The sequence below is a fragment of the Chiloscyllium plagiosum genome, unplaced genomic scaffold (genome assembly GCF_037043375.1).
Source record: "Chiloscyllium plagiosum isolate Xiang-an unplaced genomic scaffold, Cpla_swu_hap1 HiC_scaffold_20, whole genome shotgun sequence".
Lineage (NCBI taxonomy): Eukaryota > Metazoa > Chordata > Chondrichthyes > Orectolobiformes > Hemiscylliidae > Chiloscyllium > Chiloscyllium plagiosum.
Window position 1 is genome coordinate 57,131,015 of NW_028270158.1, and position 24,922 is coordinate 57,155,936.

At 39.7% G+C, this 24,922-nt stretch overlaps 2 protein-coding genes across 5 annotated transcripts in view; one reads left to right on the top strand and one right to left on the bottom strand.

The window, feature by feature from the left end:
- The window catches only part of tekt4 (tektin 4), a 27,204-nt gene extending 20,939 nt beyond the window's left edge, over nt 1–6,265 (top strand). Inside the window, exons 4-6 of the mRNA XM_043711177.2 lie at nt 2,046–2,268; nt 5,646–5,800; nt 5,979–6,265. Of these exons, the coding sequence (XP_043567112.2) occupies nt 2,046–2,268; nt 5,646–5,800; nt 5,979–6,195 (595 nt within the window). The 3' untranslated portion in view covers nt 6,196–6,265. The remainder of the gene's footprint in view (nt 1–2,045; nt 2,269–5,645; nt 5,801–5,978) is intronic.
- Nucleotides 6,266–7,417: 1,152 nt separating this feature from the next.
- Nucleotides 7,418–24,922, bottom strand: part of LOC148146629 (cytochrome P450 2K1-like) — a 40,711-nt gene continuing 23,206 nt past the window's right edge. For 3 of the 4 annotated variants that reach the window (XM_087997982.1, XM_087997979.1, XM_087997981.1), the window contains 7 exons: nt 24,520–24,669; nt 22,005–22,165; nt 18,821–18,994; nt 16,715–16,856; nt 12,217–12,404; nt 10,607–10,748; nt 7,418–9,167 (listed from right to left, as the gene is read on the bottom strand). In XM_087997982.1, the coding sequence (XP_087854108.1) occupies nt 8,992–9,167; nt 10,607–10,748; nt 12,217–12,404; nt 16,715–16,856; nt 18,821–18,994; nt 22,005–22,165; nt 24,520–24,669 (1,133 nt within the window). In that variant the 3' untranslated portion in view covers nt 7,418–8,991. The remainder of the gene's footprint in view (nt 9,168–10,606; nt 10,749–12,216; nt 12,405–16,714; nt 16,857–18,820; nt 18,995–22,004; nt 22,166–24,519; nt 24,670–24,922) is intronic. The other variant, XM_087997980.1, reaches the window with a different exon arrangement.

Below are 24,922 nucleotides of genomic sequence, written 5' to 3' on the forward strand. Positions count from 1 at the left end.
CTGCCCTGCTGAGCTCATTGCCTCCTACCTTGACTCTATATTCTCTCCGCTTGTCTAGATTCTGCCCACCTACACCCACGATTCCTCTGATGCCCTCCAACATAGTGATAATTTCCAGTTCCCTGGTTCTAACTGCCTCCTATTCACCATGGATGTCCAATCCCTCTATACATCTATTCCCCACCAGGATCCCATCCAGTTCTTGGATTCTTCCTTAGCTAGAGTCCTGAACACCCCCTGTCCACCACCACTCTCCTCCACCTGGCTGAACTTGTTCTCTCGCTGAACAATTTCTCCTTTAACTCATCTCACTTCTGCCAAGTCAAAGGAGTGGCAAAGGGCACCCGCATGGGTCCCAGTTATACTTATCTCTTTATAGGGCATGTGGAGCAATCCTTGTACCCCGTCCTACTGGCCCCTCCCACAACTCTTCTTTTCAGTACGTCAACTACTGCTTTGGTGCTACTTTTTGTTCCTAACAGGACCTTGAACATTTCATTCATTTTGCCTCCAATTTCCATCCCTCTTTAACTTTCACATCATCCATTTCCAACACTTCCTTTGCTTTCCCTGACGTCTCTGTCTCCATTTCGGGGATTGACTGTCCTCTGCCATCCATTGCAAAGCCACTGACTCCCATAGCTACCTTCCCTACAGCTCTTCACACCCCACATCTTGCAAGGACTCCCTCCCATTCCCCCAGTTCCTTTGTCTAACTCTCATTTGTTCGGCTGATGCCACCTTCCAAACCAGCACCGCTAACTTGGCTTGCTTCTTCCATAGCAGTGGTTTCCCACCCATGTGGTTGACAGGGCCCTCAACCACCTCCAACCTAACAATCGTATTTCTGTCCTTGCCCCTTTCCATCGCTCTCAACAATGTGATTCAGTACCCCTTGTCTTCACTTCTCATTCCATCAGCCTTCATGTTCAAAGGATCATTCTCCACCATTTTAGACAACTCCAGCACAATGCCACCACCAAATACATCTTCCCCTTACTCCCCGTGTCTGCATTTCACAGGGATTGGTCCCTCTTGGACACCCTAGTCCATTCCATGACCACCAACACCACTGTACTTCCTGCACTGTACTTCCTGCAATCTTGTGAATTGTACTCACTGCATCCAGTGTGGCTGTCTCTGCACTGGAGAAACCAAACACAGTCTATGCACAGCACTTCCCGTAGCTGGTCATTTTAACACAGCATCCTGCTTGCATGCCCACTTGACTGTCCTCAGCATGCTGCAATGCTGCAGGGAATCACAGTGCAAACTGAAGGAACAACATATCATCTTCAGACTCAGCACTTTACAGCCTTTTGGACTTCATATTGAGATCAACACCTTCAAATTGTGAACCAACTCCCCTTTCTTCCTTATCTTTTAGCTTTACTTATTACATTCTGTCACCATATCCTTTGTTCCCTCCCCTCACCCCAATGGGACTGTCTTCTCTTTTCATTCTTAGACACAACACTGTTCTGTCATTCTCATATTCCAATCGCTTAATCTATCAACATCTTTTCTCTGACAGCACTCCACACCACACCATTACCACAGCTCTCCCCCAACTATAGCATAAGTGCTGCCCCCTCCACATTTCACTTCAGCTCTAATGGAGAGTTGTCTAGACTCGTAAAGTTACCTGTCTGATGCTGTCTGATCTGCTGTGATCTCCAGCATTTGTTGTTTTCAGTTTGATCACTACTTAGCTGGACAAGGGTTAATAAGGCAAATTTTCACTGCTTTGCACATTTGCATGAACTTGTTAAACCAAATGTGCCTGACAGGAACTGAAAGTATCCATTTGTTCCGGTGACTTTCTGACTTTGTATCAGAGAACACTAACCACAGAAACAAGCCGCTAACATGATAGTTTGTGTTATTAATGCATATTATTTGATATTTGTAGAATTGTACAGCACAGAATGAGACTATTTTACCCATTAAATCTGTGCTGAGTTTTCTAAAGAGCAAACAAGACAGTTCTGGACAGAAATAACCACTGAGTCTTGATGCTGCTTTATTTTATTTTGACCTCGCAGTTCTTCAACTCCGCAGACTTGGGCTGAGTTCACCCATTGTAACATTTATAAAGCTGAACAGGAGCGAATGGCCTCCATTAATCTTCGTGCTCTGGTTGACAATGTGTTACTTGAGACCTCGCAAGATCTGCGTTGTCAGTATGACCGTGTCAACGCTGCCTTTCACCAGCGTCTGGAAGAACTTAACGATGCAAAGGCTAAATTGGAGTATCATCTGAGAAGGGTACATTTCTGGTCAACTGTTTCTGGTTCATGTCTACTCGCAAACCACGCCAAACATCTCACCCTCAAACTGGAGTTAACTTAATTAGAACCGTTCATTACTGCTGTGGGAGGATATTCTTGCAAGCTAATTTTAACTGTTTTAACCTGAATTATCAAATAATTTAATTAAGAAGATTTGAATTAAAACAAAGTGTGATCTGTCAGCATCATGGGAAGCAAAAACCCACATGCACCCACTGAGGCTTCTACTGAGGCAATACTTAAGTTGACTCTCATAACATTAGAGCTAAATGTGTGTAATGTATTACTGAAAAAAATTAACAGACAGTTATTACAGCTCCTATATCATGTCCCTAAATGTGCACATTAGATCCTGGAATGAAACCTGGTTTGATAGATCATGTTTCATTTATTCAATGTGCTGATCATTCACTGAGGCAAAAGCATACAAATGGCTGGAGATTTTCTTTAATAATACAATGTTTATTACGGTGAAGGGAAAAAACAAAATGAAATTAAACAAGCTAAATAAAGAAAAATCAAAGGAACTGCAGATGCTAATAATCAGAAACAAAAACAGAAGTTGCTGGGAAAATTCAGCAGGTCTGGCATTGTCTGTGGAGATAAATTAGAGTAAATGTTTCAGGTTCAGTGACCCTTCCTCAGGGTTCACAGATGCTGCTGAGCTTTACCAACAATTTCTGTTTTTGTATCTAAATGAAAGATACAGTCTTAAAACATATGGCAAAGTGAAGTTTATACCTAATCCCCACGCCCATTACTTTGCAGAATTAAATACAGAGAGATTACCCATCCAATTTAAGACTTTTAAATTAAATCAGCTGAATGTTCCCAGTCATTTCCTGAATAGCTACAAAATTGAAAGCTTAGAGTGAATTAGTATTTCAATAAGCTTCCAATTTCTAATCAAACACTCATGGTCTGGAACTTATTCAAACTAACATTCTATGAAGATAATCTATTCTCTGAACTTTCCAATATTCCTTTCTGGAAGAGATGTTATATTGTGCTCCTGACCCCAATCAAGCATCCTCCCAAACCTGCTGCAAACCTCCAATCTCTGTTTTTCCTAAACTAAAATTAATTTGTGACTATTCTAAACCAAAAACAAGTTAATGGCCCTCATTGCTTACTTTCTGATTGTAAAGCCAGTGCAATGTGAAACTTCAAAATGTGGACGCTGGAGATCTGAAACAAAAACAGCAATTGTTGGTGAAACTCAACAGGTCTGGCAGAATCTGTGGAAAGAAGGCAAAGTTAACATTTTGAATCTAGTGACTCAATAAAGGCTCTTCATTGAGTTAACAGACTAAAAATGTTAACTCTGTTTTCTTCCCACATATGCTGCCAGACCTGCTGAGTTTTGTCAACACTTTCTGTTTTGTGCAATACAAAACATCTTCCATTTACACTCTGTAGGGTGTTCCCTGCTCTCTGACACCTATTGGTTTCGGTCATTGCTCTGGAAAGACTGATCTAGCTACTTTTTAAACCCTTCACAAAAGTAACCAACATCCATGTACCACTAGTTTGAAATCCCAACTCTAAAAGTGATACCATTCATCACAACATATACTACAGTCACAGACACTTCAAGCATCTGGGCAAACAGTAAGCCATTTTGTTATAAACAAAATGATTCTTCCAGCAGTGTGTTGTGCTTCATGTGGTCCCTGTTCATGGGCTATTGGTATAGGGATGATAGAATAATATCTCACATTGTTCTGCTGGAGGTTGATTTATTTGAAGTGAACAGTAGAGGCTCTTTACAGCCTTAGGAATGTTAGATACAATTACTGTTCCCCAGGTTCTGTAACTCTATAAGAAACATCTCGAAACATACAGACACATGAATTGGAAGCATGAATAGGTCATTCAGCCAATCAAGTCCACTCTGCCTTTCAATGAGATCATGGCTGATGTATTTGAATTCCTAATTCCCATCTATCCCCAGTAACTTTGATTCTCCTGCCTAACAATGTTCATCCACCTAAATATATTTAATGATCCTGCTTTACAGCCTTTGGAAGCAGAGACTTCCAAAGTCACAGAATCCACTGAGAGAAGGAAATTTTCATCATCGTTGTCCCAAGCGTATTCCCTTAATTTTAAGTTAATTTAGAAAACCACCTGATTCAGTACTCACCTACAAAATTCAACGTTTTTTCCACATCCACCTTGTCAACACAACTCAAGATTCGATCAAGTCATTTTTCATTCAAAACGCCATTTAGTCTTCTAAACCCCAGTGGAGACAAGTCCATTTTTCCCAGCCTATCCACATAAGACAACCCATTTAATCAAAGTTAAAAATCACACAACACCAGGTTATAGTCCAACAGGTTTAATTGGAAGCACTAGCTTTCTGAGCACTGCTCCTTTATAAGCTACCTGATGAAGGAATAGCGCTCCAAAAGCTAGTGCTTCCAAACAAACCAAATGGACTGTAACCTGGTGTTTGTGATTTTTAACTTTGTCCACCCCAGTCCAACACCGACCCCTCCAAATCATGACCACTTAATCAAGATATCAATCTAGTAAACCTCCTCTGAAGCTCTAAGTCTTACAGAAAAACTTACTTTTATCCTGCACAAGATTCACTTTTAAAGTCTAAAATTATACAGAACATCCTTTAGAATGCTATCTTTTTTGAAAAAAAAATTCTGTAACATAAATATACATTTAAAAAAAAGCACATGCTCAGCTTATTGTGTAGAGATTTCACAGGAATTTTAAGAATTTTAAAGCATTTGTTTTTGTCCTATTTTCTTTTAATGTATCTATTCAGTGGTATTTTCTGTGTTTCAATTCTGGTCTCTTGAACAATATTGAGGGCTATGCCTTCAGTTGCAATTAAGCTTTGGAATTCCCTCCCTAAATCTCTCTGCCTCTTTACTTCTCTCTCCTCTGCTATGATGCTCCTTAAAAGCTACCTTCTAACCAAAATTGTGCTTACCTGCCCTGATATTGTCCTATGAGGCTCAGTGTCAAATGTTGTTAGTTAATATTTCTGTGAAGCACTTTGGATTGTGAATTTAACTCTATAAGTGCAACTTAGAAGTGGTAAACTGTTATTGCAGCAATTCAATTAATACTAATGACTTTAGCAATGGCACACATTTTATTGTCAATTAAAACCTTTGTTTTATGTTCTTGCTGGTGACAATGTTCCATGTTGGGAGCCTTATCCCTCAAAATGAGATCCATTGTGGGCATCAGTGGAAATTTAGTAGACTTGTAGTTTTCTCCAAAAGGAAAATGACAATAACTGTGTGGATTAAGTTCAAGTAAAGTGAGTGAAGACTCTTTGAGACTGTAAGCGGACATCTTAATCTTATTTTTCTCTCTGAACAGACACTGGAGCAGATTGCAGACCAGGAGAAAAACATCGCCCATCTAAAACAGGCCATAAAGGACAAAGAGGCCCCATTAAAGGTCGTTCAAACTAGACTTTATGAGAGGACCTACAGGCCCAATGTGGAGCTCACCAGAGACCCTGCTCAATTTAAGTAAGCCAACAGAATGTTTGTGAGAAGGGAGATCTGTGTTCTGGTGGTACTAATTTTAATGGTTACTCTTGCTATTGTATCATGTAGTGGTTACATTGGTTACTCGTGCTTTTCTATCGTGTATTTTTATCCTGGTTCTCACTGACTGTGCCCAACTTTTGTCTCCTACCATTGACAGCTTGATATGTGAGGCTGGTGAAATTGAGGAATCCATCGCTCTCTTGCAAGAGAAACTCCGAGAAGCCCAGGTATCCCTGGAGAACTTGGAAAATACTCGAATGACACTCGAGAAGGAAATCGCAATAAAAGTAAACAGTATATTCATTGATAGTGAAAAGTGCCTGAAACACCGTGAAAGATACCCAACCGTGATTAGACTTTCAGGTTATCAATGAACAATATAAAATCACACACATCACTTGAGCAATAATATTTTGATTTTCCATGGAGTGAAAAGCTATAAGCTGCAGCAGGGTATTGTACATTTAGATAAAAGCAATCTCACTACATTTGAACAAATCAAATGAAATCATCACTCAGTTATCATGAACTTGACGGCCACATTAAACATGCTGACTATCAAAATGTATTATCAGCAACTGAATATTTTTGTTGATGTTGTCATGATCTTCTTTGCTTTTTGTTGAATCCAATTTGAATAAACAGAGTTTAGAGCTTGGAACAGGGGTCCATAGAAACCTATAAAATTCTAACCGGACTAGCCAGTGCAAATGCAGGAATCACATTCCCATTGACCAGGAAGTCCAGAACCGGGGCTGATTGACTCAGTATATGGAGAAGAAAATGTGTTGCTGGAAAAGCGCAGCAGGTCAGGCAGCATCCAAGGATCAGGAGAATCGATGTTTCGGGCATAAGCCCTTCTTCAGGACTCCTGAAGAAGGGCTTATGCCCGAAACGTCGATTCTACTGTTCCTTGGATGCTGCCTGACCTGCTGCGCTTTTCCAGCAACACATTTTCAGCTCTGATCTCTAGCACCTGCAGCCCTCACTTTCTCCTCAGTATATGGAGAAGGCCATTTAGCACTGAAATGTGGAGAAATTTATTCACTCAAAGAATGGTGGGCCTGTGGAATTCTCAGCCACAGAAAGCAGTCTTGTTTTCAAGAAGGAGTTAGATATGGTCCTTAGAGGTAATGGGTTCAAAGAGTTTGGGGAGAAAGTGGGAACAGGGTACTGAGTTGGATAATCAGCCACGATCATATTGAATGACCAAGCATGTTTAGAATAGCCCACTCCTACTCCTGTGTTCAATATTTCCACATTAAACCACAGGAAGAGAAAAGTTTATAATGCTTTAACATAATGCTTTATTTTAGTTGAAGGTTTAATTGCATCATTTTAAGTCACTAAACAAGACACATTTTTACACTTACAACAATTATTCAGTTTCCCCTTGGAGTCAAGTTCCAATGTAGTATTCAGGTAAAGCAGGAGTAAGGGTGATAATGTAACCCACTTTTTAAGGTCATGCATTCGATTTCAACACACATGTAATGTTTGAGCTGATTATCAAATTCCACAGTTGAAGTCAACATTGAGAAACTTATTTCAACACGAACTATACACAACACAGAAAAAACACCAGCTATACGAATATTCGAGTCAATCTCCTTTAATTATATGCGCAAGCAAAGCGTGACAGTGAAGTGGGGTTAGAAAGCTGTAGGTAATTGGACCAGGCTATGAAGCAGAATCAATTTGAAGGAAATAAATTCTGTCCTTATTTGGTGTGATACATGGAGCTTTTTTTTGAGGTAATTTGAGGAATAGCCAACAATAAAGAAGCTGAGAATTGGCTGGAGCATTTGGTTTCCTTGCAACAGAATAGCATTCTTAAGCTATTTACCAATATGATTCCCCACTTTGACACTTGAAAATTAAAGAAATGCTAGACACTTACAAAAGTAAAACAACACAGTAACAGTCAATATATAAATGATGCAGTTCATGTATTGCAGAATGAACATATAAACCTCAAAGTCTGTGATGAAAATCGTGGAACTTTTTCTTTGAGAAGGAATACATTTGGCTCTTTGGGTTTCATCTGGTATAGATTCAAATGATTAGGATTCTTGATTTTCGCAATTCTTGTTTTGATTTAATGAAGAATGTTGACTTCTATTTAAATGGTGCCTTATCCGAAATCACAGACCTTGAGTACCTTTCCCAACTGCGAGGTTTGTTTGAAGTTGAATGGTCAGTATTAATAGATCATCAAGCTGTAGAAGAAGCTACTACAGTATCACCTAACCCCCTTCTATGGAACACACTTTCAGGCAGGATTGTTAATCTGGAATTTTTAGTTTCTTTTGCATATGTTTTCCTTTCTAGCAGAAACCTTGAGACAATCCTAACTGCAGAATTGACTGCATGCAAATGAGGGAGGCAAATTAGTAAATTCCATTTTTATGTCATGGAGAGTAAAGAGAGATAAGAGGTTGGAATCAAAAAAGAACTTCATGTTACATTTTTACATTTCCTTTAATCAAACAATGCATTGCTAATATTCCTGTAAGGCTTTCAGTAACAATTGATGGAATGGGGTATGAGGGGAAAGCCAATCAGAGATTTTGGAGGGAAAAGAATAATTGCAAGAAAATATGAAGATATGGTAGATTAAAGTGATTTTATTGATGGTGCTCCCCATTCACTAACTCTCTGATCCCCAATTTGGCTGCCAAACTGAGGCACTGCAGTGCCATGTTTGGTGAGATAGTATAATTACATTGAGATATATATTGAACAAAAAAAAAGGCCCCAAAAGACTTCAGATGCTGGAAATCAGAAACAAAATCTTTAGAACAAGGGTCACTGAACTTGAAACGTTAACTCTACTTTCTCTGCACAGATGCTGCCAGATGTGATGAGATTTTCCAGCAATATCTGATTATTTTTGGGGTGTACCTTTCCCATGAGCACTGTTTAAAATATTGTCAAATTTACTACCTCCAAAAGACTTGCCCAGTCAGGGAGATTTTCTTTTTTCCCCAGTGTCTTCTATTTCTACATTTAATAAAGCAAAGTGTTCAAAGAATTGTGAAAACATTTTTTAATACTGTCCCCAATGATATTCCTCCAGCATTTGCAGGTACGTTAAAGGGGATTAATTTTCAATTTGTGGAGAGTCTATGGTTTTCTTGAAGGCTTGACAATACTGTGAGTTGTGTCTGTTAACGGACTATGGCGCACACTTGGTGAGGCTTTGGGCATAAAGTAAAACCAACGCAGGGTGTGAGATCTATGGGGGTGGCAGGCAGGGCATGGAAGGTGAATCTCTGCATCAAAGTTGTAAAGAAGAGAAAAAGCTCCATTTTTGCAAGGCTTTCCCCTAAGCAAATCCGTCGACCTTTGAAGCACAGAAGAAAATACATTTAGAAAATGTCCCAACGCCACAGTGAATAAAGACACAATCTTTTTTAAAATAGCATTTTAACTTATTTGGCAAACAATACAATCAGCTAAGACAGGGATTACATGTAGAGATTATTCAGGATCTATCAATTTATGCCTTTAAAAGTTTGATGAAGTCTTGAAAACAGTTGCTTTGCCTCATGAAGCAGAAGGTTGTGGGTTCAAGCTGTGCTTTAGAGATTATCCCCCTAATCATAGAATCATAGAATCCCTACAGTGTGGAAACAGGCCATCTAGCCCAACAAGTCCTCACCAACCCTCCAAAGAGTAACCCACCCAGACCCATTCCCCTACCCTATTATTCTACATTTGGCTTACACTTTGAAAGGTGCTACTTTCTTTGATGAGATGATAAAGTAATGCGTCTGCTGTCTTCTGATTGATATTTATTCTTCATACAAAAGCACAGATTATCTGTTCATGATCACATTGAAGTCTGTGGGATCTTGCTGAATACAAATTAGTGACCATGTTTCCTACATAATAGTGACTCCACCTCAGAAATACTTCACCAGCTGGAAGATGCTTTGAAATACCTTGAGGTCCTGAGACATTAGTATAAGCAAAGGTATTCCTTTTATTTTGTTAGATTTTCAGTCTCAAATTTTAAGTAAAGCTATTTCAAAATTACCCCGTATTCGCAGAATCATTTTCCGCAGTTTCAGTTACCCGTGTTTTCCCGCAGCCTAAACGTATTATAGGGAACCTTCCGAAACCAGGGACCAAGAGGCTGCCAGGAAGATAGATTTCCCATTTAAATGAATAGGTTTGCTCCTATCCGCAGTTTTGGGCTTCCGCTGGAGGTCATGGAATGTATCCCCCGCGGGTACGGGGAGTGAGAGCAACTACTGTATAACTTTTACTTGAGTGTTAAGTAGGGGATGTAGGACGAAGAGATGAGAAATGCAATGAGGGCATGCAATTTGCCTGTGTGAGAGGCTGGGAAATAATATGGATGAGTATAATGATATATCTGTCTATCGAAAAGTGCTTCTGCGTTCCTTTGTTGTGAGATGTGATTCTCCAATCTAACTCGACTCTAGCTCACCACCTAATTGTTAGAACCATATGTTTAATTCAGAGAAATTCAGAAAGCCCATTGAAAGATTATGTTGACTCATTTAAGCAGTCACATGGATACGTTTTTAAAATTATGTACACATTTAAACTTTTTTGAGAGATTGCTGATGAAACCTGAATCCCATAAGGTTGTATTTCTGATTTAATTACTTTAAGTTAAGAAAACAAATCTAGGAAAATAATTGATGCTGGGTAGTCCAGAAACAAATGGAAAGAAAACAGTGTATCCAGATCTAGAGGAAGAATTATTATATGTACAAGGGGTTTATTAAAAATAGTCCAATAACTTGATACCTGCAGAGAAAGGCATAAAGGCTTCTCTCTTCACAAACCTTCCCTCAGCATCCAGAAAGTGAGATGGGTTGAACTCATTCGGTTTTTCCCATTGGGTTTTATCATACAGCACAGAGGACAGCAATGGAATCACCTGCATTCCCTTTAAAACAAATTATTCCCAAATGTGAACATCTCATCCACAACCCTTAGGCTTATTCCTGTTAGAAACAATTCCAAGAGGGAGAAAAATAGTAAAAAAAAATCAGTAATAGTGGGAAGCAAATGAACTGGTCATACCGGAGTTAAGTTTACAAGATAGCACTCCTATAATGTGGAAACAGGCCCTTCGGCCCAACAAGTTCAAACCAACCCTCCAAATAGTATCCCACCCAAACCTATTCCCCTACATTTACCCCTTACTAATGCACCTAGCCTATACATCCCTGAACATTATGGTCAATTTAACACGGCCAATTCACCCAAGCTGCACATCTTTGGATAGTGGGAGGAAACCCACACAGACAATGTGCAAACTCCACGCATACTCGCTCGAGTCTGGAATTGAGCCAGACTGGAATTGGCACTGTGAGGCAGTATTGCTAACCACTGAGTCAACATGCCACCTTGGCACATTGAATCAGACTAGTATGTTTCTTAATCCTTGTTACTGTATTGCTTCCTTCTGGGAATTGGTGCCATAAGACTTGTAGAAAACTATTGACTGTTGCACAAAGATTGCAGAAATGACACTTAATTGATGAAGGTGTTCTTCCCCATGGTCTGGTCTGGCAGAAAGATATTTACACACCTAATAGAACCCAATTGATAGAAATGTCTTTTGATTCACAATCTACCTAAAGAGAAAAAAGGGCATTTCATCTATCTTACTTCATTCATCAAAGTAGATCCAAGATTGTTGAATTCTCCTACTCATTAAATTATTCTAGGCATTTTGCATCTCTTGTCTCGGAGTCTCAACCACATTTGAGCGAAGAATAACTGACTAGTTTGAGTCCGAAATTAAATATTTGCCATTAAATATTAAACTTCGAAACTGTGTCTCCTTATCCTACCCAATCAGTATTGCTTAATATTTATCATTTCCAGTCTTTTAACTGTTTTTCTATCTTTGTATAAACACCTTTCAAACATCTGCTTTCAATGCTTAACTGTTCAACTTTTTCCAGCCTTTCCCCATAACATTGACATATTAAACCAGAATTTAGTGTCCCAGATCTACTCTGCACTTTGTTTCTCAGCAAACAGACATAGTGGTCAAGGTCTAATCAAAACTGTTTATCGTGACCCCCTTCAATTATTGGGTTTGGTTAAATATTTCACTGAACTTCTTCATTGCAATTGTACTTTGAGTCAAACATGTTTAATGCTGAGCCTATTAAAGACTCTACTTTTGTAACTCTATTGTTACCTCAGCACTACAGAGACAACTCAAAGTGGCTTAAGAAAACATCCTAAATAAGCAAAATATGTGCCAAATGTTAAACTCTAGACACACAAAAGTGTCTCTGATTCATTTCTTACATGGATTATGCACCTTTTAACACTATGATATTTTAACTAATGATTCTTATCTTTAATGTCTTTAATATATTATTTAAAGATTTTACCTTTGGAATAAAAAATCCTCTGAAATGTATATCTGTGGTTGTTGCATGTGGCATATTCATTGGAATTATGTTAGCAAACCTTTGAACCTCATGCAAGACTGCATTAGTATATGGCATTCTCTTCCGATCTTCCATTGTGGGCACTCTCTCTGATCCAATAACTCTTTCAATTTCTCCCTGAACACTTCCTTAATAGAGAAACAGTTGAATTTCACTTATATTCCCAATCATGAAAGACTAGATCACTTTCAAAGCATTTGTATCCTGGCTAATCTGTTAAGAGGTGCCTGGTCAAAAATATAAATTTAAAGCTTTCCAATTCATAACTATTTCAGCAAGAGATATTAGAATAACAAGATGTTGTGAATTTATCCTTGAATGTTGCTTTTGTTTTGTTAATCTTCCATGTTTTTTCATGATTGGACATATGTTATAGCAGATGTTTAAATATCTTCATGATGATCGCTATTGAATTTAACATGGGCTTCACACGATGATAGTTGCACAGTTATGAAGTGCTGTTGTTTGAATTTGGGCATTACCCAAAGAATGCTGAGGGATTGGTCAGCAGGTATTTTAGATGTGATTCTAAGTATAATTTATCAAATAATTTTCCTAAATTGAATAGTAAAGTTTTTGAAATGATGCATGGCAAAGATCCTTCAGAAAAGGAAGGCTATTAGATATTAATTTTAATTCAGGACCATGTCCATTACAAAACAGAAGGTTGGACAAAGTACAAACATCCATGTAAAGTTATAAGTAATAATGGGAAAAAAAACCCAGTAAATTTACAATGTGGTAATTAAACTGTTAGAGTGCATTCATCAAGGTTAGTTGACACTGATTAACCAGTTATCTGAAATCTGAAAAAGTGATGAGGCACAATGCACTTTATATCCATGTATGCTGGAAACTTACAAGAAATGATAATCACAGGGTTGATTGGACTATGGTGATACTGAAGAATTTTCCAGGTTAATCATGATTTTTTAAAAACTGTTCTTGTATACATGCCAGAATTGGAGGGTTTATTAAGTGTTTTGCTGAGATGTTTTTATTAAGAAATGGATTGTAGCTGTACATTTTGTTTATTTATAAATAAAGAGTTTTTAAAAAAGAAAAAAAAAGAAAAAAGTGGGCGGCACGGTGGCACAGTGGTTAGCACTGCTGCCTCACAACGCTAGAGACCCGGGTTCAGTTCCTGCCTCAGGCGACTGACTGTGTGGAGTTTGCACATTCTCCCCGTGTCTGCGTGGGTTTCCTCCGGGTGCTCCTCCCACAGTCCAAAAATGTGCAGGTCAGGTGAATTAGCCATGCTAAGTTGCCCGTAGTGTTAGGTGTAGGGGTAAATGTAGGTGTGTTGCTCTTCGGAGGGTTGGTGTGGACTTGTTGGGCCGAAGGGCTAATCTAAAAAAAATGGTATGACTATTTGCACCGAAGGCAATTACCAAAAGTTTGCACTAGAGTCACATATATGTCAGAAGGGACTGGTAAATGGAGAATGCCACCATTATAGGGGGAGAGAAGAAAGCCCACCAGCAAATGCAAACATTGGTTAAATGTGCAAGGTGAGGGATGGGAGGTAAAATCCACAGATTGACAAAATGAAATAAAGATTTGGAAGATGGAAAAATGCAATGTGAGGTCTACTAATCTTGTATCTGGAAGTGAGTGTGACCATAGGAAGAGAACATGGATGAGCAAAAGGAGCTCTGATCACAGGAAAGGAGATCTTTTAAGATAGGAGGGCAAATAGTGGTCATTGGATAATGAGAATAAGAACCATAAAACAGGCCAGTGACACCATGGCATGTTGAAATCCTTAAGATTAAGATGTTTTGATGACAAATTAGGTAAGTTGAATAAGAGTGGCAAACAAAAAGAGTTGAAATGCTGAAAAGAATTTGGTTATATGCTCACATTCCAAACAGGAGAGAGCTAGCCTTATCACACAGATGAATATACACAGAAAAGATGCTCCCTGATGGTATGTATAAGCCAGACCAGTGATTCAGTTTTTCGAAGAGTGACTTGACAATTAAGGTATTAGATTCAATTCCCACACAGCATGAAAAATGAGCCTGAAGATTTTTAGGTTTTTTAACAACATACTCCTGGGAATGTAAATCAATTTATATAAATGCTGTGATTTTGCAAGAGGAAGAATTCTCAAATTTCAAATTCCTGAAGCTGCTGCTGATGATCATGAAGGGAAATTAAACACACGTATGTTTATAGGTTGAATGGTGTACCAACAATGTGATACTTTTCAACTAGATCCATCCTGTTAAAAGTGAATTGCATTCTTTAAAAGTGATTTCGGTGATTTTTTTTGCCATCACAAAGACAAACTAGCAGGCATCTTTATGATGCACATTGACGATACTTTGTATGGAGGTTCTGCAGAATTGAAACATTGACTTATAGATAAAGTAAAATAAAAATAAGTTTCAGATTAGTCCTTCAGCTTCAGAGGAATTTAAATATATAAGATTAGATATCAAGTGCAGCAAGTTGGGGTGACTTTGGATTAACAATCTTACTGCAACATGTTAGTTGCATCCCAATAAATAATGTCAGGTCCTCACAAAAAACATCCTGTATATAAGGTTAGCTCAGTTGGTTGGACAACTGAATTACAATGTAGAGTGACACTAACAGTATGCATTCAATTTCTGCACTGACTGAGTCACCATGAAGGTTATGTCTTCTCAACATTTCCCCCTGCCTAAGGCATGGTGATTCTCAGGTTAAGACTTCACCAGGTGTCTCTTTTTCTCTCTCTCATGAGACAGCAGCCTCATGGTTCTCTGGAACAATGGTGACTTTATCTTCAAAGTAGTGAACTGCACTTTAATTTGAAGTGCTAAATTTGTATGCTAAAAATAATTTTAAATCTTTTTAAAAAAAGGTAGAGCCAATTGACTCTCCTCACTTCATCATAACAATCGTTAAAATCACCTTAGCTCTGAAACATTGCACCAGCAGAACGAATAGAGAGTGGGTTTATTTGTAAAATACTCTGAAGTAAATCTTGCCAAATGCAATCTGAGGAGACAAATTGCCCATAGAATGCTATGCGAATATTCATCATTTTGGGGCAATATTCAATCTTCTGAGGGTGTCACAAATAATAGGTTCAGAACAGGACTTATACACTTAATGGTAAGATCCTGGGGCATGTTGCTGAACAAAGAGACCCTTAGAGTGCATGTTCATAGTTCCTTGAACATGGAGTCACAGGTAGATAGGATAATGAAGAAGGTGTTTGGTATGCTTTCCGTTATTGGACAGAGCGTTGAGTATAGGAGTTGGGAGGTCATGTTGCGGCTGTACAGGGCATTGGTTAGGCCACTTTTGGCTACCAGAAAGATGTTGCGAAACTTGAACGGGTTCAGAAAAGATTTGCAAGGATTTTGCCAGGGTTGAGCTACAGGCAGAGGCTGAATAGGCTGAGGCTGTATTCCCTGGAGAGGCTGAGGGGTGACCTCACGGAGGTTTATAAAATCATGAGGGATATTGATAAGGTAAATAGACAAGGTCTTTTCCCTGGGGAGGGGGAGTCCAGAACTAGAGGGCATAGGTTTAGGGTGAGAGGGGAAGGATATAATAGAGACCTAAGGGGCAACTTTTTCACGCAGAGGGTGGTACGTGTATGGAATGAGCTGCCAGAGGAAGTGGTAGAAGCTGGTACAATTGCAATATTTAAGAGGCATTTGGATGGGTGTATAAATAGGAATGGTTTGGAGGGATATTGGCCGGGTGCTGGCAAGTGGGACTAGATTGGGTTGGGATATCTGGTCGGCATGGTCGGGTTAGACCGAAGGGTCTGTTTCCATGCTGTGCATCTCTATGACTCTATGACTCTATAAGTGGCAACCTTTTCATGCAGTGGGTGGTGTGTGTATGGAATGAGCTGTCAGAGGAAGTGGTGGAAGCTGGTACAACTATAGCATTTAAAAGGCATCTGGATGGGTATATGAATAGGAAGATTTGAGAGGGGTATGGGCCAGGTGCTGGCAAATGCGACTAGAATAGGTTAGGATATCTGGTCAGCATGGACGAGTTGGACCGAAGGGTCTCTTTCCATGCTGTACATCTCTATGACTCTATAATTGACATTGATAGTCCAATTGTGGTCTTTAAGTTTGCAATTAATGTTCAATTAAGAGCCTTTTTCTGCCACTGCTGATGTTAACCCAGTAGAGGCGTAGTCAGCACAGGACAAGACCTGCAAAACAGTAAGTTTCTGATTAAGGGATCCGGAATCTGGAAAGGAAGGACCAATCCCTGCCTTTTCTGCCACATTTCCAACAAGGTGGAAGGCCATCTATGCACTTTTCAACCTGGAAAATAATGAGGATGAAGGTAGAAAGGTGGCAGGGTCCCCACCAGCCACTATAGACCAGGAAATACTTTCCCAACATAGTAACATTGACAATATTACATTTCACTCAGGCAAATATTTTTAACGAACAATGAAAATAGACAATACCTTGGATCTCTGGATACTTTATCATCAGGAGAATGGCCCAGCGCAGTGTGGAAGAGGATGTATCTGTCCCAGCCGCAAACAAATTTGTCACTGACATCACCAAGTTATTGTCATGGAAATAGGAATTCGAGTTCTTTGATTCCTTGGTGATAAAAATGAAGCAAGCTGAAATTAGTTCCTTTTGGAATCATTGAAGTCAGCCTTGTGTAAAGGAAAATATGAATGAGGAAAGGTCATTAGGTAATCTAAATTAGTCAGCAAGTAATGAGGTTGGTATAAGTATCCATTTGTAATCTTTGATTCTCCCAAATAATTTCTGGTCAACATATGCACAAATATTTGCCTTGTTCAATTAATATTCATCAAGTAAAAATGCTATGATGCACGCAATTGCAGAAATGGCCCAAAATCTCCTGGTGGTTTAATTTTACATTAGGACCAATTTGGAAGGTGAATTTACTCCTATCACTGGAAATGCATGATGTTGATAAGTGCTGTAAATGTACTTTTGTCTCAAGTATTTGGTTAGTTATCAGAATTGTAATTTCAGTTTTTGGAATGGAGAAGTGGGAGACATTCTATCTCAGGTATCTTTAGAGCATTAATGGGCTATATGTCAATGAATCTTGGGACAGAATGTTCAGCTTGGGCCTGGACACAATGAAAGGCATACTCTTTCCCCCTGCTGTGAATCTCGTCTGATGTTCAGTTTCATTAGAAGAAAAGAAAGTCGTGCCAATTACATGATACCTTTCTTAAATGCTGTATGTGCCAAGGTGCATTGCAACATTTTGAAGTATAGTCACGATTGTAAGTGTAATAGAAAATTTGTGCACAGCAGGATCCCATAAACAGTAATGTGACCATAGAGTTCGAGACAAGGTGAAAGTGAGGACTGCAGATGCTGGAGATTAGAGTCGAGAGTGTGGTGCTGGAAAAGCACAGCCGGTCAGGCAGCATCCAAGGAGCAGGAGAATCAATGTTTTGGGCAAAAACCCTTCATCAGGAATGAGGCTGGGAGCCTGGCTGGGGGGGGGGGGAGGAGGGGTGGACAGATAAATGGGAGAGGGGATGGAGCTGGGGAGAAAGTAACTGAGAGTGTGATAGGTGAATGGAGGTGGGGGTAATGGTGATAGGTCGGAGGGCAGTGTGGAGCGAATAGGTGGGAAGGAAGATGGACAGGTAGGACAGGTTATGAGGGTGGTGCTGAGTTGGAAGGTTGGATCTGGGATAAGGTGGGGGAGAGGAAATGAGGAAGCTGGTGAAATCCACATTGGTGCCATGGGGTTGGAGGGTCCCGAGGCAGAAGATGAGGCATTCTTCCTCCAGGCGTTGGGTGGTTAGGGAGTGGCGATGGAGGAGGCCCAGGACCTGCATGTCCTTGGTAGAGTGGGAGGGGGAGTTGAAATGTTTGGCCATGGGGTGGTGGGGTTGGTTGGTGCGGGTGTCCCGGAGATGTTCTCTGATGCACTCTATAAGTAGGAGTCAGCCCAATTTGCCCAAGCCACCCAGTTTTCACAATTAAACTTGTCCCATTTCCTTTCCTTACATTTGGTCATATCCCTCCATACCTAACCGTCCACGTACCTGTATGAATGTTTCTTAGATTAGATTAGATTCTGTACAGTATGGAAACATACTGTTTCAGTATGGTCCAGATTGCCAGCTTTTCGGTATTTCTTGAAGGTTAAACTTAGACCAGGATAACAGTCAGAACTTAAAGGTTCTTCCTTTAAATAGAGCTATGGGATTCTTTGCGTGGACTGGAGAGGGCAGACAGCTTATTGGTTTTGCATTTTGTTTTGCTTCAATGGAGCTGAATATTCAACATGCTGTATTCCCAAGGAAAGATACAACATCACCTACCCATCTCCTCCTTAAAAAGCATCTCCTCCTTATTTTAATGCAGGTAATCTGTCTAGTCAGCACAATCAATATCTTTGTGCTAAATCTGGACTATCCAGTAGCTGCTGGGCAGTTCCTCATATTTAGTTTAATGGCGTTCCTTAGTTACAGTAATGTGATACATGTTATTTGGTTGCTCATACGCCTTATACTAAGAATAGATCTTTGAAAATAACACAACAAGCAAATTCATTAGAATACCTCTTTCCTCTTTACTAAGAAAGCGTCAATTAGGCTCCCTATATCATTCTCATTCAATGTTTTCTCATGTTCCTTGTAGAAATTCAGGATGAGCTGAACCATCTGTGTTCTGTTTTCAAATATCTTCTTGTGAATTCCAGGCAGAAAGCCCAGGAAAGGGAAAGCATTGTACATCTGGGGAATATAGAGGATGATTATCATTTCATAAATTGTCCAACTGAGGTTTGCATGCAACAGAAACTGTACAGCCCAGGCAATTTTTGTTTAAAACGTGAGGTTTTCCCAATAATTGTTTCAACTTAACCCTTCATCTAAAGCAAATTAGAGTGGAAATCTGGCAGAGAATCAGAAAATGCCAGAAACGCCCAGCATCTCATCAATGTCTAAATTGAAGAGTGTTGTGCCAAAGATAACAACAAGAGTAAGAGAAAGTAAAGGGTTTGTTGAGGATCAGTATTTCAATGATAGAGGTGAGAGAGTGCCTGAAGATGACAGCTGTAGAAGGATTGTGGTAAATGTCAATTCAAAGCTAAGCAATAGACTTTGTGTTGGTAAGTGACCTGTGTGATGGCTAAACTAATCAGTAAAATTATATTGACTTAGTATGACTTTTAATATAGCATTTGATTTTGGTGTTTTATTAATGTAATTGTGGTATCCTTGTGCAGCAGCAAACTGCTGAAGAAGGGCATATGCCCGAAACATCGATTCTCCTGTTCCCTGGATGCTGCCTGACCTGCTGCGCTTTTCCAGCAACACATTTTCAGCTCTGATCTCCAGCATCTGCAGACCTCACTTTCTCCTCACAGCATAGAAATAGGCCATGTGGCCCATTTTATCCATACCAACTCTTTTAAAGAGCAACTCTGCTGATCCCACTCCCTGGGCAGAAGTGGGTACTGCAGATGCTGGAGATTAGATACGAGATGAGAGTGGTGCTGGAAAAGCAGAGTAGGTCAGACAGCATCCAAGGAGCAGGAAAATCCACATTTCGGGCAAAAGCCCTTCATCAGGAGTCAGGCTTTTATAGACAGTAGACATTAGACAATAGGTGCATGAGTAGGCCATTCTGCTCTTCAAGCCTGCACCGCCATTCAACATGATCATGGCTGATCATTCCTAATCAGCATCCTCTTCCTGCCTTATCTCCATAACCCTTGATTCCACTATCTTTGAGAGCTCTATCCAACTCTTTCTTAAATGAATCCAGAGATTGGGCCTCCACTGCCCTCTGGGGCAGAGCATTCCACACAGCCACCACTCTCTGGGTGAAGACGTTTCTCCTCATCTCTGTCCTAAATGGTCTACCCCGTATTTTTAAGCTGTGTCCTCTGGTTCGCCACTCACCCATCAGCGGAAATATGTTTCCTGCTGCCAGAGTGTCCAATCCTTTCATAATCTTATATGTCTCAATCAGATCCCTCTCAGTCTTCTAAACTCAAGGGTATACAAGCCCAGTCGCTTCAGTCTTTCAGTGTAAGGTAATCCCGCCATTCCAGGAATTGACCTCGTGAACCTACGCTGCACTCCCTCAATAGCCAGAATGTCTTTCCTCAAATTTGGAGACCAGAACTGCACACAGTACTCCAGGTGTGGTCTCACCAGGGCCCTGTACAGCTGCAGAAACACCTCTTTGCTTCTATACTCAATTCCTCTTGTTATGAAGGCCAGCATGCTACTAGCCTTCTTCACTACCTGCTGTACCTGCATGCTTACCTTCATTGACTGGTGTACAAGAACACCCAGATCTCTCTGTACTGCCCCTTTACCTAACTTGACTCCATTTAGGTAGTAATCTGCCTTCCTGTTCTTGCCACCAAAGTGGATAACCATACATTTATCCACATTAAACTGCATCTGCCATGCATCTGCCCACTCACCTAACTTGTCCAGGTCACCCTGTAATCTCCTAACATCCTCCTCACATTTCACCCTGCCACCCAGCTTTGTGTCATCAGCAAATTTGCTAATGTTATTGCTGATACCATCTTCTATATCATTAACATATATTGTAAAAAACTGCGGTCCCAGCACTGATCCCTGCGGTACCCCACTGGTCACTGCCTACCATTCCGAAATGGAGCCGTTTATCATTACCCTTTGTTTCCTATCAGCCAACCAATTTTCAATCCAATCTAGTACTTTGCCCCCAATACCATGTGCCCTAATTTTGCTCACTAACCTCCTATGTGGGACTTTATCAAAACCTTTCTGAAAGTCCAGGTACACTACATCAATTTTCCTGATCCCACTCCCTGTCCTTTCCCTCTAGTCATGGATATCTTTACACTTCAGGCATTTATTTAATTCCCTTTAGAAGATCAAAACTGAAGTAGCCTCCATCATATTCTGAAGTAGAGATTCCAGATCCTAACCATTTGCTGTGGTAAAAGGTTTTCCCTCCATTCACCATTGGTTCTTTGGCTAATCATCTGGAATTTATTTTTATTCATTCAAGGGATAAGGGCACCACAATGAGGCCTATATTCATTGAACTGCTGCAGGCCACCTGCTGTAGGCAAGACCACTGTGCTGTTAGGGATTTTGAACCAGTGACAATGGAGGAACAGCAATAGATTGCCAAGTCAGGTTGGTAAATGATTTGGAGTGGTTGTGATGTCCCTGTGTATCTGTTGCCCTTGTCTTTGAAATGGTAGAGTTTGCAGATTCGGAAGGAGTTTCTGAGGAGCATTGGTAAATTGTTGCTGTGCTTGTCCTTTCCGCCAATGGAAGCCATTTTGACCCTCTATCTTCTGTCCAGGCCGGCATAATTTTATTTGAAGTTTGTTCTAAGACTTCACTTCTTTAAAGAGAACAGCCTGAGTTTTGTAAACCTACCCTCAAAACTAAGGACCATCACTCTCAGAACCATTCTCAAAAATCGTTTCTGCACCATCTTCAGTTCCTTCCTAAAGTGTGGTGCAAGAAATCAGATACAGCAATTGATTGAGGCTGAACTAAAAATTTTCCATAAGTTCTTTGCTGTTATACGCTACTCCTGTATCTTTAAAGCCCAAGATCTGTATGTCTTATTGACTATTTTGACATCTGTAACAATTTGCCCTTGCATACCCCAGATCTCTGTTCCTGAACCCTCTTTAGAATTTTATACACTATTGAATACGACTTTTCCTCATTCTTCCTACTGAAATATATCACTATTTATGTAATATTGATCATATACCTGGACTGTAGAAGTTCCAAGTAGATTAAAGTTTTCACGTATCAGCTTTGTTATGGTACAAAATGTTTTGTCCTTGTAGTCAAACCGTTCACCAAAAACTATCCAGCAGATGATGTTAGCCATGGCAGAGGTGACAGGCACAGCTGTATCAAAGGGTCGACCTGCCAACAAAAGCAGATCAACATGCAGTTTAATGTTAATTTGAAAAGAAAAATGTGATTCACTTTAATTCCGTCTGATGCTTTGAATTTGTCACATATTCAGCTCGACTGATGGCTCAGTTTGTGAGTCATATAGACCAGGAAGGTTCCATTTCTGGGGCTTTTGACAGTCTTTTCCAGAACAGAGTAAAACATGAAAGGGAGACCTGGACATGGATTACAACCTTCACAAGTCAGCACATTCCTGAGCACTTTACAGCCTTGCAAGTACAGCGGGTCTCTGACTAATGAACATCTGACTTATGAATGATTGTTTTTACAAGAAATTTATAAAGAAGTTTAATTTCATATATCTGACATACAAACATTGTCTGGACTTTTGAACGGTTGTTTTATATTGTCTTGCATTGTGTTTTGACTTGCATACAAATTGACTTGAGAATGGACACAAAAATGGAACCCATTCATAACTCAAGGTCTGCCTGTACATAATGATCTGCCATGTTGTGTTGTTGGATAATGAATGCATTGATAGTAGCCTTCAAAGAATCCTGGAAAAGTACTAAGCGATTTGAAAATTGCCATATTTATACCCTTATTGAAAATGGGAGTGAGATTATAAAAGAACAGATAACTGTAGGCCTGTTTATTTAATATCAGTTATTGGGAAAATGTCTATAAAGGATGTAATAGCAGAACATGGATACGTCCAACATATAATCAAATAGATTCTTCATGAAAGGGAAATCACGTCTGACAAATTTCTCATCGTCTAAAAGCAGCTATGAAGTAATCATCACAGCATCTGTTCCAAAGTTAGATTGCAACACTGGGAAAACCTCTCCATATCTTCCTTGATATAGATTTATAGGTGATAAACTTCCTGGCAGCAATCCTAAGTAAGGCAGGGGAATTCTCCTCCTTGACCTTTAGTATTTCTCTTCACTGTCAATGCATTGTCTGTCGTACACTTTTTCTTTCTCAAGTTCATTTCTAATTCCTTTTCCATCCAGGGAACACTGGATTTGTTTGTCTTACCTTTCCCATTTGAGGGAAAATACCTGCCAACTTCTTAACCTAGGAAATGTCTGTTCTTGCTCCATTTAAGTCAGTTTTCTCCATAAATTGATTTTTCTTCCTCTGGATTGTTGCATGGCATTCTCCACCACCATCCCAAACTTTATGAAACAATAATTACTGTTTCCTAAATGCTTCCCCAACATTTTAATCCGAGCTTTCTGTAAAATTTCCAGGCAAGTCCACAGCACTGAGTAATTTTCCAACCAGTTCTGCACCAACTGAGAGTGTCAACCTGACAAGTTGCATCATGCAGTGTTGTGTTGAATTGAGCGCACGTTAATTGCGCCCTTCATTTGTAGTTGCCCTAACATAGCAACTTACTTAAAATTATACAGCAGAATGCACACAACAAAAGCAGGCCATTCACCACCTGATCTGTACAGTGTTTATATCGTTTTGTTTGCCTAAGCCTATCAGATTACCTTTCCATTCTTTTCTTCTTTAGGTCTTTATCAGCTAAACCATAACTGCATCTACAGTCATTTCAACTGTTTGCAACTTCGTCTCACTAATTCCTGGGGAGGTATTTTCTCCTGAATTCCCTACTGGATTTAACAGTGACTATTTTATGTTTATGATTCCTAATTCTAGATGGCATTTGATAATGTGCCCCAATGAAGTTTTTTGTGAAAAACAAAAGTTCCTGCTGTAGGAGTAGCATATTGTCATGGATAGAAGATTGGCTGGACCTGTGCCAATTTTACGTCCCTCTTCTTATAGCCTGTTACATATCCTTATTACATTACTCTGTCTTGCATTCATGTACCTTCCTATTAATGGCACCTGAGCTACTCATATCAACCAGTCCTTGAGCATCTGTGCTTTCACATCAACCAGTTCTTGTGCTAGTGAATTTCACACTTTCATCTCTCAATGTGTGAAGATGTTTCACTTGAATTCAATAACGGGATTTATCTGTGTGTATCTAATATTTCTGGTCCCAATTCTGGTCTCTGCCACCAATGGAACTACCTTTTTACTTCTCTCTGGAAGTGTGCTTGGATAGGTACTAGGTGAACAGAATTGGGTTCAGACACAATGACAAGCAAATCATATATTTCAGTTCAATGTCCAACATGCTAGAAAAATTGAACAGGCCGTACCGTATCTGACAATGGTTCTATCCACCAGGCAGGCATTCCATTGTGCCTGAATGTTAACAAGCTGAAGTAAAACCCAAGCATAAAAGAACATTGAATATTTCTGCAAGAGTAAAGTGAACAGGTTGCATACCAACAAATCACTGGCATATAATTATGGAACTAAACCCTAACCTTCATGAGATTGGATTTCTTGTACCAGAAACCTAGCTTCCTCTGTAACTGTATCTTCAATTGTCTTCTTTCCCATTCCAAAATTACGTAGGGTCATAAGAGCAAATCGTCGCATCTGTTTCCATGATTCCCCGTGTCCAAAGGAAATACCTGGAATGTACAGAAGATAACTTACTTTGTTTACAGTGATTTCAGGAAATAAACATTGGGGTAGAAATAAACATCTGGGTTTTATGCCATCATAGAATCACAGAATTGTTACAGTACAAGATGCCATTCTGCTCTTTGTGCCTGCAACAGCTCTTCAAGTGAGCATCGTTACTTGCGCCAATCTCATTCTTTCTCCCATATGTATGTACACTATTCATACCAAATATTTACCCAATGCCCTCTTGAATGCCTC